Source organism: Neovison vison, chromosome 7, assembly GCF_020171115.1.
Source record: "Neovison vison isolate M4711 chromosome 7, ASM_NN_V1, whole genome shotgun sequence".
NCBI lineage: Eukaryota > Metazoa > Chordata > Mammalia > Carnivora > Mustelidae > Neogale > Neogale vison.
Genome location: NC_058097.1, coordinates 176,877,011 through 176,891,672, shown reverse-complemented (window position 1 = coordinate 176,891,672; position 14,662 = coordinate 176,877,011). Strand labels below are relative to the sequence as shown.

At 35.2% G+C, this 14,662-nt stretch overlaps 2 protein-coding genes across 3 annotated transcripts in view; one reads left to right on the top strand and one right to left on the bottom strand.

Annotated features, from left to right (window-relative positions):
• ELP4 (elongator acetyltransferase complex subunit 4) overlaps window positions 1–14,319 on the bottom strand; it is a 242,755-nt gene extending 228,436 nt beyond the window's left edge. Inside the window, exons 1-2 of the mRNA XM_044259021.1 lie at window positions 14,085–14,319; window positions 6,518–6,553 (exon numbers count right to left, since the gene is read on the bottom strand). Coding sequence (XP_044114956.1) covers window positions 6,518–6,553; window positions 14,085–14,307 — 259 coding nt within the window. The 5' untranslated portion in view covers window positions 14,308–14,319. The remainder of the gene's footprint in view (window positions 1–6,517; window positions 6,554–14,084) is intronic.
• Window positions 14,320–14,488: 169 nt separating this feature from the next.
• The window catches only part of IMMP1L (inner mitochondrial membrane peptidase subunit 1), an 82,052-nt gene continuing 81,878 nt past the window's right edge, over window positions 14,489–14,662 (top strand). For both annotated transcript variants that reach the window (XM_044259015.1, XM_044259013.1), the window contains exon 1: window positions 14,489–14,575. The gene's annotated coding sequence lies outside the window, so the exon portion shown is untranslated. The remainder of the gene's footprint in view (window positions 14,576–14,662) is intronic.

Below are 14,662 nucleotides of genomic sequence, written 5' to 3'. Positions count from 1 at the left end.
AAACTAATACAAAGTTACACTCATAGCTAGTTGTAACTGTCTAATAGTGTATTATTTCCTACTTCTGAACTAAGATATTAATTTAAAAATAATGCACTCATAAGTGTCACATAACTTGTACTTTAATGACTGACAACTTCTATTAAACCTTTTGATGCTCAATATCGCCGTAAACAGATTAAGATCCTCTATTTTAAGAATTTTATTTATTTATTTGATAGAGATCACAATAGGCAGAAAGGCAGATGGGGGGTGCGGGAAGCAGGCTGCCTGCTGAGCAGGGAGCCCAACACAGGGCTCGCTCCCAGGATCCTAAGATCATGACCTAAGCCGAAGGCAGACACCCAACCCACTGAGCCACTCAGGTGCCCCAAGATCCTTTATTTTAAAAGAAGATGTATAAATTCTATTTATGCCATTCCTTCACTTTTGATACTTTTAAGATGTCCTAAATTTATCTTTGTGCCAAACTGTCAGCAAGCAATTTAAATAAAAACATCTCAAAACCTAGTTCAGTACCAAAGAATGAAACATGTTTCAGGAAAAATCTTTGATTTTCTAAATAATTGTAGGGGTCCCTTGGTTATTCAATTGAGAATGGCCTGTTACAAATTCATATTCATTTTTCCAGCTGTATTTGGAAGGTCTAAAATGCACCTACCCTGGATTTCTGGCAGTGTTCACTATGTCTAGATTTCATAGTTCCATTGCTACTGAAATTGTAAATACACTGTTCTGTAAGCCCAGACTTATGTGCATGAACACACTTATGCACACAATCACCTTGGTAAAGGAGTAATCTATTTCAAGAGACATGGTAAAAAAACTGACAATCTATAGTGAAAATCTATTACAGCAAACCATCTTCATGCTTTAATTTGGGAATTAAAAAAAAATCTTTGAGTGATGAGCAATATAGTTATGCCCTAAGCTCCTATCCACTGACCTTAAGTCTCCGTAACTGGTTTATATTCGGAAATGTTGAACCATTTTTTAAGGCAAACTTCATCTACTCTACAAGTTGAACACAACTGAGCAAAGGAAGGGACAGAGGGAGAGGGAGAGACAGAATCCCAAGGAGACTCCCCACTAAGCTGGAGCCTGATATGGGGCTTGATCCCAGTACCCTGAGAGCATGCCCTTAGTTGAAATCCAGAGTCGGCTCAGACCGAGCTGCCCAGGGGCCCTGGGGAGATAATTTATTTTAGAGAGAGAGAGAGAAAGAGAAAAGAAGTAGGGGGAGGACCAGAAGGAGAGGGAGAGAATCTCAAGCAGACTCTGTGCTGAGCACGGCACCCAACATGGGGTTCTTTCCCATGATACTGAGATCATGACCTGAGCAGAAACCTAGGGTCAGATGCTTAACTGACTGAGCCACCCAGGTGCCCAATGCTTGAAGGTTTTCTAAAGAAAAGCTAATAGATGAAACTAAATTTACACAGTTTTACATATTTTCAAAAATCTTTAACACTTAGAAGTTGATAAAAGGACATAAATAATACACCGACGATTCAAACTATTAGCTTTACAGAAAAACCAGACTATAAAGGCAAGGTGTTTGCCTTATACCTGTCATATTCTTTTATTCAATCATTACTTTAACAGTTATTGAATATCTAGTAAATAATATGTCAGTGAATTGATATTTCATCAAAGATAGACTTTTAAAAAAATATGTTACTATGCTTTAGTTATTCTTGTCTGAGCTTTTCCTTATTACACACTATAAAAAAAAAAATCTCCTTTGCTAGACCATCAAGTTCATCAGGCATGTGTTTTCTTCCCATACAACTGCAGATAACAATATCGCTACGCTTTCTGCCACTGTTTAACAAGGATGCCCTATCCTCCAGCTTTCGGTAACATGGATCTCAGTTTCTTTTCACTCTCACTAGCAGTGTCATCAGAGTACAGATCTACACTAACCATCTGTTCACGGCAATTTAGGCTTCCTCTAACTAATATGCTCCTTAAAATCCTTCCAGCTTTTGCCCACTACCTGGTTCCAAAGCCACACTCCTATTTTTCCTATTTGTTATGGAAGCACCCGACTGCAAGATGCCAGTCATAAAATAACATTGTCAATATTTGCCAAAGATGGCTGCCTACTCATTATATTCAAGTGAATCTATAAACTATTCAAGAGTTGCAGGTTATAAGAACAATATATAAAAATCAACAGCCTTGTTCTGGCTACAACACATGTTAAAGTGTAATTACAGACACATCTATTATGGTATTTAACTTATTAAATTGTAATTATTTGTTTTACCTATGTCTCCTCCATAGGTGCGAAGTTCCTTAAGGAAAGAGAGCACTGATTGATATTTGTAACCCCAACGAACATTTTCTGAATGAATTATCAATCATTCACAGATACTTCCCCTCAAGAAAAGAATTAAAATTTAGTTGCACATTTTAGAAACTATTATAGTAACTCTCCAGATTTTTAGTCATCAAAGCACAAAGTCCCAGGCTCAAGTGATGAAATGCTATTCTTCACTTTTCATTTGTTCAGACTGGTAAAGATTTAAATGTTCGTTAATACGCAGTGTTGTTAAGGGTGAAGGTAAACTCACTGGTGTATTCTTATAACTGCTAACTGTCTGAAGTAAAAGATGGCATATCCCTCTTGGGAGAACAATCTAATAATATCCAATACAATTTAACATGCCTCAACTAAGCAAGTCTGTATCTTGGAATTTATTCTACAGATATTTACACATGTTTGCAAAGCTTATATACAAGATTATGTACAACAGCATTGTTAGCAATGGAAGAATGGAACTTAAATTTATCAATTGAGAACTATTTAAATAAATTATGCACATCCATATAAGGGAATCTTTTAGAGTTGTTAGAATAAACATATGATTGCACATGGACTGATCTCTAAGATGTATTAAGTGGAAAAAGCAAAGTACCCCCATGTTTCTTATTTCAGCAGAAATATTTGGGGAGGATACCAGAACATTATTGTCTCTGGGTACGGGAACGGAGCAACTGAAAGGACAACCTAATATTCTGTACATATCGTTTTCTATTTTATGTATTTATTTATTGACATTAAAAATGGAAATATTTGTCCATAAAATCCTTCATTCATTCCTTATTTAGTAAAAGATAAGTTTTAAAAATGAGACTGACATCACCATTTCTAGAATTTCTCAATTACAGAGTATTTCTTCCTCTTACGTCTACTGTTAAGAATAATTCTGGGGGTGCCTGGGTGGCACAGTAGGTTGAACCATTGCCTTTGGCTCAGGTCATGGTTTCAGGGCCTGGGATGGAGCCCTATGTTGGGCTCTCTGCTCAGCGGGGAGCCTACTTCTCCCTCTCTCTCTGCCTGCCTCTCTGCCTACTTGTGATCTCGCTCTCTGTCAAAAAAAAAAAAAAAAAAAAAAGAATAATTCTGTACCGCAGGTTCTTAAATAGTACTTTAAAGACTGATAAGGGCACAGATATTTAATAGAACATATTTTACTTAATTTTTTATTAAATGTTGTCTATTATTCAGATACTTGGGCACTAAGCCCTAGGTAAGTGTCTGGAAAATTATGCTGTAGTGATTGAAGTAAATGGTAAAAACTTGGCAGGGATTTTGCAACCAAGAGCTGCATGGAAATTAATGGCTGGGTTAAAATATGATGACTGAACACAGAACCAACATGACTCAATGGCATTATTTGTAAAAATTAATATATTTTAGGTAGCAATAAGCTACAACTATACAAATCAATCTTTAACAAATATTGCACACCTGAAAAATCTTAATTAATAGCCTTTGTATATTCTTTTACTATTATGGAGACAAAACTTTCCGCCTAGAATGAAGAAATGCTGATTATGTAAAATAAAAACATTTTTCTTTTTTAAAAAGTCTATTTTAATTATTTATTTTTTGTTGAAGTACAGCTGACACACAATGTTACATTAGTTTCAGGTGTATAACATATTGATTCAATACTTCAACACCTTTATGCTACGTTTACTGCATGTGTAGCTACAATCTGTCATCATATAACCCTACTATAATATCATTGACTACAATCCCTCTGCTCTACCTTTCATCCCTGTGATGAATGCACTCCATAACTGGAAGTCTGTACCTCCCGCTCCCCTTCATCCATTTCAACCCCGTCGGCCCCCTGCCACTGTCCTCTCCTCTGGCAACCACCAGTTTGTACTCTTAAAAAAAAGAATTTTTTGGCATTGCTACAACTTTTATCCTTATTGTGAATTAATTAAATGAGGGCTCTTTCAAGTTTAGAAATTTGGAAATTATTAAAAGAAAAGACCCCCACAATGTAGGCTTAATTTACTACTTAAAACTTTATTCTAAATAGGTAGAAAACTGGGCACCTGGGTAGCTCAGTTGGTTAAGCTGAGTTGGCCTTCAACTCAGGTCATGATCCCAGTATCCTGGGATGGAGTCCTGCATCAGGCTCCCTCCTCCTTGGAGAGTCTGCTTTTCCCTCTTACCTTCTCCCATCTCATGCTCTCTCTCTCAAATAAATAAAATCTTTTAAAAAATTAACAAGGTATAAAACTCCTATTTTACTGTTTATGGCTATTAGACAGAGTTACAAAAAAATTAACAAGGCTATTAGACAGAGTTACAAAAAATTAACAAGGTATAAAACTCCTATTTTACTGTTTATGGCTATTAGACAGAGTTACAAAAAAAAAACAAAAAACAAAAAACCACAGCCTTTCAGTCATACCAGAATTCAAATCCTAGTTCTTTCACTTGCTGTGTGATAATGGGAAAATCACTTCACCCTCTGAGCCTTATTTCTTTAAGGATAAGATGGGGTTAATACGGAGTACATGTAACATCTTATAGGGTTGTTATGTTAAGGGAAAGACCATGTATAAAACACTTAGCATAGGGCACCTGGGTGGCTCAGTTGGTTAAGCATTTGCCTTTGGCTAGGGTCATGATCTCAGGGTCCTGGGACAGAGCCCTATGATATGCTCCCTGTCCAGGGGGAAGCCTGTTTCTCCCTCTCCTTCTGCTTGTTTGTGCTCTCTCTCTCTCAAATAAATAAATAAAATCTTAAAAAAATAAAAACAGCACAATACTGACCCACAGTAAGAAAAGGACAGCTCTCGCTATTATTATTACTCTTTAATTATACAGCAGAGATGGGGAATAAGATGTACTACACATCTCTTTTGAGTTTTCCAGATAGAGCTTTACTTATCAGACAAATGCTTAGGTATATACTAAATTTAAAACACCACCATTTTGCATTCCTGGGGCAGAGTAACACATTTCATTGCTACCTTAAGAGAAGTCAATGAATATAGAGCAACTTTATTGGTGCCTAGAAATAATAATTCTACCTAGATTATCACAATTTGTAGTGTAAGTATAAGCATAGTAAATTTGGAATACTGTATTCAGTTGTGAGCACAGCTGAAGAGACATCAGTTTGATAGGTATGACGAAAGAACCAGGAGAGTAAGGAACATGAAAGCCACAACACATTAAAAGGAGTTTAAGGAGCTGTGTCTATTTCATTTAAAGAAGATTTGAGGTAATAAAATATTTTCAAACATTTTAAGAGTGTCATGTGAAAAAGTATGCAAGTTAAATCAGAGAAAATTAGAAACAACAAATCTGTTAAATTATATAGATTAAACATTAATATAGAGAGCTTCCTGGGGCCCCTGGGTAGTTCAGTTGGTTAAGTGTCTGCCTTTGGCTCAGGCTGTGATCCCGGGGTGCTGGGACTGAGCCCCACATTGGGCTCCCCGCTCAGGGAGGGAGTCTGTTCTCCCTCTCCCTCTGCAGCTCCTCCTGCTTGTACTTGCTCTCTCTCTCAAATACATATTTTAAAAAAAGAATTTTCTAATAATTTCAATAATAATTCATAGTTTTGTGAAGTAGTGAGCCCTTTGAATTATATAATCTGTATCCAAATTGTTTGATACTGTCAACAATGATCGAAAAGTGATTTATGGCTAGTTGGGAACTTTGACTACATAACTGCCAAAGTTTATTTTAATTCCAGATTCTATAATCTAAACAATAAGGCAAATAGGATTATGTATGTATAATTAAATAAGAACTATTGGTACTTAAAGGTGAACAAGAATATGCTTTATCAGTTACTTTTCTTTCAATAAGAAAAAAATAGTAATAAAAATGCATGATATATATACAATCGACTTATTGGTACAACTTCTCAAATTAATCACTATAATAATCTCACTTACATACAGAGATGTCCCCCACCCGCCCAAAAAAACAATTGGCATTAATTTTAACCTTTTTAAGAAGAAACAGAGGACAATGGACTGTGAACATTTTTAAATTATCAGAGCTGTATTTGCAGATATACTTGCTTCATTTATTCCAAGTTTGGATCATTTAAATTAAAACTTACGGCATTTCTTTTCTAATTTAGCTTAACTCTTATAGAAAGCTATATATTTAATATCAGAATTGGCAAACCCATAAAATCATTATGCACAATAGAAAACTCTAATCAGTATATGCTATACTAACCAATTAGAAGAACTGTTCCAACAGCCAAACCTCCACCTGGAAACAAAATAAAACCAAGAAAAAAATTAATCTATCCTTTCATACACATTATCTTTAGCATAAAAGTTAAGCTTTATCAAGGACAACTACTTCACTAACTTTAAAATTGCAGATGAGAACAACATTTTAATTACCTTGGAGATATTTTGCTTAAGGTGCTATTATGAAATAATTATATATTATATGTAATTACACACTACACATTACAATTACTTTCATAATATACTGTACTATCCTCTCTTCTCCTATGATAGGACCATGCAGCACTCAACATAACTGTGGTTACGTGTCCCAATAATGTTACATTTAGTACCTGTTAATAAATTAACTCAATAGCCAAGACCTAATGTTCACAGTAACTTAATACTACAGAAGTACAACATAGGAAAGGTTATTATTATAATAGAAATTCCACTTTAGTATTTACACTCAAATTTAATAAGCCTTGGAGAAAAACAACCGATAATTAAAAGTAGTTCCCTTTTTCAATAGGAAAATACACACAAAGATGGACATATTCCCAAATACATTTAGAATTTAAAATAAACAATATTTTCATAATTTCAAACAAAAAAGTCACCATTATAAAATAAATTTTTTAAATTTATTTTTATATTTTTATTTATTTGATAGAGAGAGATCACAAGTAGGCAGAGAGGCAGGCAGAGAGAGAGAGGAGGAAGCAGGCTCCCTGCTGAGTAGAGAGCCCGATGGGGGGCTCGGTCCCAGGACCCTGAGATCACGACCTGAGCCGAATGCAGAGGCTTACCCCACTGAGCCACCCAGGCGCCCTTAAAGATTTTATTTATTTATTTATTTGACAGACAGAAGATCACAAGTAGGCAGAGAGGCAGGCAGAGAGACAGGGGGAAGCAGGCTCCCCGTTGAGCAGAGAGCCCGATGTGGGGCTTGATCCCAGGTCTCTGGGATCATGACCTGAGCTGAAGGCAGAGGCTTTAACCCACTGAGCCACCCAGGCACCCCCAGAATACATTTTTAATAATAGCAGAAAATGTTCTTTTGAATATCTGAATTAGAGTGGTACTGTCATTAGCATATAACTCAAATAGTGATTTAATAAAAATCAATTTGAAGTCAAATTATAGATAACTAGAACTACAATGAAAAGACATTTGAGTACAAATATTTTGCGCAACATTTGTAAAAACATTTGTAAAAGTATTTCCATTTGTTATAAATTATACTAGCAAATTCACTTAAAATAGAATGAAATATGAATATCAAAGGATGAAATAGATCTAAAGTAATTTAAAAAGAAACTACTCAAAATTGTTGGATAATTGAAGACAATCCTACCAATGTCTTTGGTTTTGGTGCATAAAACTGTGAAAGAAATATTTAGAGTACCAGTAAAAAAACTTTTCCCCCAACAAATTTTGTAGTGGTAAACATTATATAGAATAACTTAGTATGTAAAATTCCTTTGACAGTGTTTACTTTTTGCCTTGCAAATATGCATAAATGTTATTGTTCAAAGAGTTTGAAATTTGGTAATATACATGAACATAAAATAGAATACTATATTTGGTGACTTTATGACTCTAAATAGAACATTTTAAATTGTTAGAGAAGATTTTAAAAATAAACTAACACTTTATATATATTTTAATGTTCATGTGGATTTGTTATCGCACTAAATATGTATTTTAATTTCAAATTTAGATAGGTTCTTTCAATATAGCATTTAAAGACAAATAAACTAACACTTTATATATATTTTAATGTTTATGTGGATTTGTTATCGCACTAAATATGTATTTTAATTTCACATTTAGATAGGTTCTTTCAATATAGCATTTAAAGACATACCAGACTATACAGGATAACTTCAAATTTTGTTTGAACTAAAAGAATCACATAAAATGTGGGGCGCCTGGGTGGCTCAGTTGGTTGGACGACTGCCTTCAGCTCAGGTCATGATCCTGGAGTCCCGGGATCGAGTCCCACATCGGGCTCCCAGCTCCATGGGGAGTCTGTTTCTCTCTCTGACCTTCTCCTCACTCATGCTCTCTCTCACTCTCTCTCTCAAATAAATAAATAAAAATCTTAAAAAAAAAAAAAAAGAATCACATAAAATGAAATATATAGGATGAAAACAACCATAAAAGATCTGAGCAAAAAGATTTTCTCTAAGATTAGGCTAAGTGTCTACTTTTATAGTTTGTGCTACATATAAACCACTACTAAATTTTTTTAATCCATTTTGAGCGCTTAACTTTTTTGATTAATGTACTTTGAGCATTTTAAATTTCCAGTTCCTTATTTCTCTCTTACATGCAAAACAAGCATTTAAATGCCTACTCACCATTCTGTGTATATTTAAGACAAACTAATAGAGGTACATAACAGATACTGCATGGTCTAACCTACAGCAGGTACTATTAAAAAAAGTTACCTGGTTTCTGTTCCTTAATCTATTTCTTGTAGGAAAGATTTAGATTTCTTGTCTTAACATCCCTGGGTCTACATTCATATAGCCTCAAATTAAGAATTTGTATGAAGGCTACAACTGGAACAGTTAGATGCAGAACTGAAGATATTTTGTGAATGTCATTCACAGTGGGATGATAAGAATAGATCCAGGAATAGTTTCCCAATTAAATGAAATGATACCTAGCTCAAGTGTCTGGCTCAGAAAGGTACTCAGTAAGAGCTATTACCATTCTGGCAATTATTTTCTAATGAGAACAAATAATTATAGATATACCATTATTTGATAAATAGTGATCATTATAGTAGTAAGAATTAGAATACTTCCCGTTGATGAACTAGTTAAGCAAAGCATTATACAAATGAGAGTACACTAAGAAGGTAATTTTCTGTAAGAATGATTCAAATAAACCAGTTTCTGATAATTCAGGAAATGCCACCCAATTAAATTTTAAATCTTATGTACATTCAATTTCTAATGTTTGGAAAATGTGAACATTACTCAAAAAAACATAAAATGAGGACATGTTAATGACTTTAATCAGACATTTGAATATAATATCAGGATTTCTCTTACAAAAGGCAATTATCTTTTTTTCTAAAGGGCTCTACCATGTAAATTTACTAGACTTAAATTTGGATGGCTTTAGTAGAGGTTGGTCATTTCGGAGGTTGGTCATGGGGAATAAGATGAAGCCACCTTATTATTTTAAAAAATCAAGCTTTTATTCTGTTTATGAGGTAAAATGATTTGACACGTACATATATGTAACAGCAAAGTTCCTCTGTTCTTTGAAATTTTAGGGTGATGAGACCTCACATTTCCCTAAAATACTTCTGCATAAAGTATTTTGATATATCTCACTTGATATATGATATATGAACTGTGGTTCTAACTGTATTTTAAACTAGAGTAAGTTTGAATAAGTTTGTATCCATGTACTCATCAAAAAATAAAAAGCTTCTGCAACCAGCCATGACAGGATATCTTGACACGATACATTCAACCAAAGCTTATTTTAATGGATCTTTACATTCAGAACTCCATTAGTACCCTGAGATCAAGAGTCATATACTCTACCAACTGAGCCAGCCAGGAGCCCCAGAAAATTATATTAAAGGGAGAAAATTCAATCACCATTTACACTTCCCAAAGCAGATCTCTAGTTAAGCTATAAATTTTGGGTAAGCAAGGTCAAATTAATGTATTAGGATATAACGACCCAGAGTGATACCTTACTTTATAAGGGCCTCTCCTTTTTCAAAGTTAGGGGAAGTAAAAGGGAAAGGAAATAAAAGTCAGAAAAGACAACAGTAATTTATAGCAGTCATTTCTATAAAGGAATAGTTTTGTATAAAATTATAGTTCATTTTAGGGAGAATGCAAAGTACAAACAGTTCCTATCCCTTCCTTTGTTCACAGCAATGTCCTGAACTATTTAATTAATGCCATGCCTCAAATTAAACTGCAGTTCATTTCATTAACAAGTCTACTTTTTCTTCTCTCTCTGGGAGGTAGGAAACCTCCTGACAACTCTTGATTATCACAACGATTAGCTGGGAAAATATAGGAAACAAAACAGAAAAAGCTATAAACAGAATGGTTCTATAGATTAAGTTACATGAAACAAGTTTATGTATCAATATAAATGAATAAGCTACGTTTTCCTTAAATGTACAGCCATTACTAAACTATCATAACCATAAAAATAAGGATTATTTTTAATATATAGTCCAAACTCAACATATATCACATATTCTAATTAAGATACAGTGGAGCAAAGGAAATAAGCCCACCAGTATTTACTTTTTATCATTAGCATTGAAAATGATAGCTATCTTCAAGCTTCTTTGGAGTATTCTTCCTGGACTGTTCTTTATCCCAAATCCCTATCTTCCATTCACCTGATTGTCAAAATTGAGTAAGTCCCAAACAGCACATTAATTAAACCAGTCAAACTTGAGATATCACCCCTTCTTAATGTACCTTTTTGAAGGATAAGCCTGGGAGAGAATTCCCCCAGGTTAGACAATATGATCCTAAGATCATATTGAGCTTTTACCTTTTGCCCTAGGGGGAAAAAAAAAATACACACACACACACACACACACACACACCAGGTAAGAGCTATACCTTTTGCCCTACAAAAAAAAAAAAAAAAAAAAGGAAAGAAATTCTGCCAGAATCCTTTATCCACTGTAAACTTCTTGGTGATTACTGGAAGAAGGGAAATGAAATATATATATATATATATATATATATATATATGGTGTCCTCATATAATGACATAAATGTCCTGGAAGGACAGGGTAGAGAAGCTGGGTTAGAAAAATCTTGGAAGTTGAAAATTTCAATGTGGCCAACTTGGGAAATGTATATCAATATCTAACAAAATTTAAGTTGTGAGAACAAAAGTTTTTGATATGATTAGATCATGTTTAAAAAAGATGCTGATGTGGGGAATTGTCAAATTCATAAGGCATTTGGGAGTAGGAATGGAAATATTAGCATATCTTCAAATGATCAACATTCAATTTGCCTGTATAATATATTCAAAAATATACTTAAATAGATTTTGAATCTATGCTTAAAATTACATTGACATCACAGTGGCAGTAGTGAAATATCACTGCACTGCATGGTTGTGACAATACAATATTTACTTGTTTCACAGTAACCACAGAATATATTTAGGCAACAGTCGCGATGTCATAGTATAATTCCACCATTCTGATAAAACATCCTGCTATCATTGTGTCTTGTCACAATATGGTTGTATTAGGCTTGTCACAATCTGAGTCAAATATTTTAGAGTAACAATATAATCTGAATTACTTATATTTATGTGTATACACATTAGCAGCCAAACATTTCACTTCCAAATAATGTTTTAATGAAAAACAAATGTAACCGATTTGCTCTACAGAGCCATACAAAATAAAAAATAAAAATACAAAAATGTCATTAAGAAGTTAACAACAACTAAAATACTTCTGGACATATTTATTATTCCAAATGTACTAACTCCTATTATAACAACCTCTTCTGTGCACTTTGAGAATTAACTGTACACATGCAAAACATATTTCAAAATATCCCCAAACTAATACCTATGTCAATTATCTTAAACGAACACCAATTTTTAGCATAAGTTTTTTACAATCAAATACTAGTGTCCCTCGCAAGCAAATCTGGAAGATTTTTAAATTACAGTTCAAGTTTATATCACTGTAGAAACACTTAAAAATAAATGAAATACTTATGTATATAGTGCTTTAGGTTAACTTTTTAGTGGGTGCTTTAAGAGACGTACTTAAATCATTAGTCTTGGGTTTGATAAATGCTTAAAGCCACTTCGAAAGAGCTCTCAAAAATCTGAAACAGCTGTAGCACAGTGCAGTAACACTAAATTTGAAGCCTGAAGATCAGCCTACACTGTCTCTAGCTTTAATGACTTTGTTCATGTCACTGTATCTGCTTCTAGAGCTCACACATAACTCATTCTACCTCTTTCATAATCTCTTGCCCAGGTTTTTTTTTTTTCCTACATAGTTCTCTTTCAATGAAGAACTTAACGAGAATCAACTATGTGCCAGAAACTGTGCCAGGCAAAGTTCGTTATTCTAATAAGAAACTGAAGGTATAATGTCAGAAATATGACCTTTTTGTTTGACGAGATTCAGGATTAAGTGAATAAAGTTCCATATCTCCAGTGAATTAGGGAAGGGGAAAAAAGGTAAGGACTAGGAACAGCTTCCAGACTTTAAATTCAAGTATAGGATGATACCAAGTAAAGCTCAACAGGGGAAAAAAAAAAAAAACAAAAAAACAGATAAATATTTGCTAACTATATATTTTGGATCATTTGTTTTCAGTACCATGCAATTTAGGAAGGCAATACTTGAGACAATTAAGTGCAAATACTCAAATTTGTGTAGAAATAACCACGATTCAGTTAAGAACATGACATAACAGACAAGAAGCTGTGTTCTTTCTCAAAGGTTGCTTGCCTTGTCAATTTCCTTTGCACTAAACCTATCTGAAGAGTGTACCTTGAGGGGGAAAATGTAATACAGAGAGAAATTTCAAGTGTAGTACAAGAACAAGCAATGGCATTTGTAATATTTTATGAAAATGTACAAGACTTAACTGACAGATCACATACTATATAGAGTTATGAAATATAAACATAGACCAATTTTAATGAAGCAACATTCTGATAAGACAACTAATTTACAAGCTCTATTAACACAGCAGCTCTGTCCTAGCAATCTAATGTGGCCAATCTTCGCAACGTAACAGTTATGAAATAAGCTATTCTTCAGCAGGCTTCTCATGAAAAATTACAAAGATTATACAAGAAAGCCTAAGGACTGGATTTCTTTTTCCTCATTAAAATGTGAATTAACTTTAAACAATGTTAACTCTGGGAAGCAAAATATACAGAGAAAAAATTTAACAAAAATATATATAAATATATTTAACGCAGTCTACTAGTACGACCACCGATATCAACAACAGGCTTTAACTACTTTGTACCCACGTAAGTGTTTAACATCCATTCTCTTAAAGCCAACAGTTTGTTTAAAGATTCAGAACCAGGAGATAAGCAGCCTGGCGGTGAAAGTGGGGAAGTTACTTTTTTCAGCATTTTCTAAATGAAATCCATCTCTCACAATGATACAAACTTTGTAGGTTAGGCGAAACCACGAGCTATCTGGGGTTGGCAGAACGGCGCAGAGACCAGGAGGGGATCCTGGAGTTGAAGGCCAAACCATCTCCAAATATTAATGATTCCCCTGATTAGATAGTATTTTTAGATAAAACCATGTAGGGATCCCGTCGTAACCTAGAAAGGCTGGTGGGCCAGAAACACAGTATAAAGTGGGAGCAGTAACAGCATTTAGGAGTGTCCCTACAACATTTCCTCCCCTACATCTTTATCAGACCGGACTATCCTTTCCAAGTCCGAAGGCTGAGGGGTGAGAGATAAATAAGAGGTTAGGGCGGCTTCCCTGGCAGGTGCCCTCCCTAAGTATTCCCTCTGTTGAGCCCAAATCTCCGTTCTGAACCGACCTAGGAGCTGGTCCAGGGCTGGGAGCCCGGTAGATACCAGCAGCTGTCCATTCCGCACCGACGGTCGTGTGCCCGCGATGGACACCAGTCGAGAACAGCCGCTGTCGGTACCGCTGGCTCTAGGACCCTTCCTCTGGAAACTGGTGACGTTGTTCTTGCATGCTGCAGCCCCTATAGATCCAGTACTCCCAGCGCCGGTGCCGCAGTCCGCCGCGGCCGCCATGTTGGAACTTCCCGCGTTGACCCAATAGGAACTCTGGGAACTCAAGCCGCAAACCCGTCAGAGCCAGCCCCAAACACCCGCCTCCTTGCCCGCTATCTCCGCTCCCATGGCCAATAGAATTGAGAGCTCTCTTCCCAGTCAACCAATCGCAAGGAGTATTGCTGAAAAGTGCGCTCTACGTGGGGACGGCGGACTTCTGCTGGGCCCAGGTGAGAAAGGACCACCTGAGTCCTGGGTGAGAGTGTTCCTTGGTTCTTTGGGGCTAGAGGTGGGTAATATCATTCAACATTTTTCTCGTTTTGAGTGTCTTCATTCACGCAGAATGAAAAAAAAAAAAAAAAAAAAGAAAAGCTAG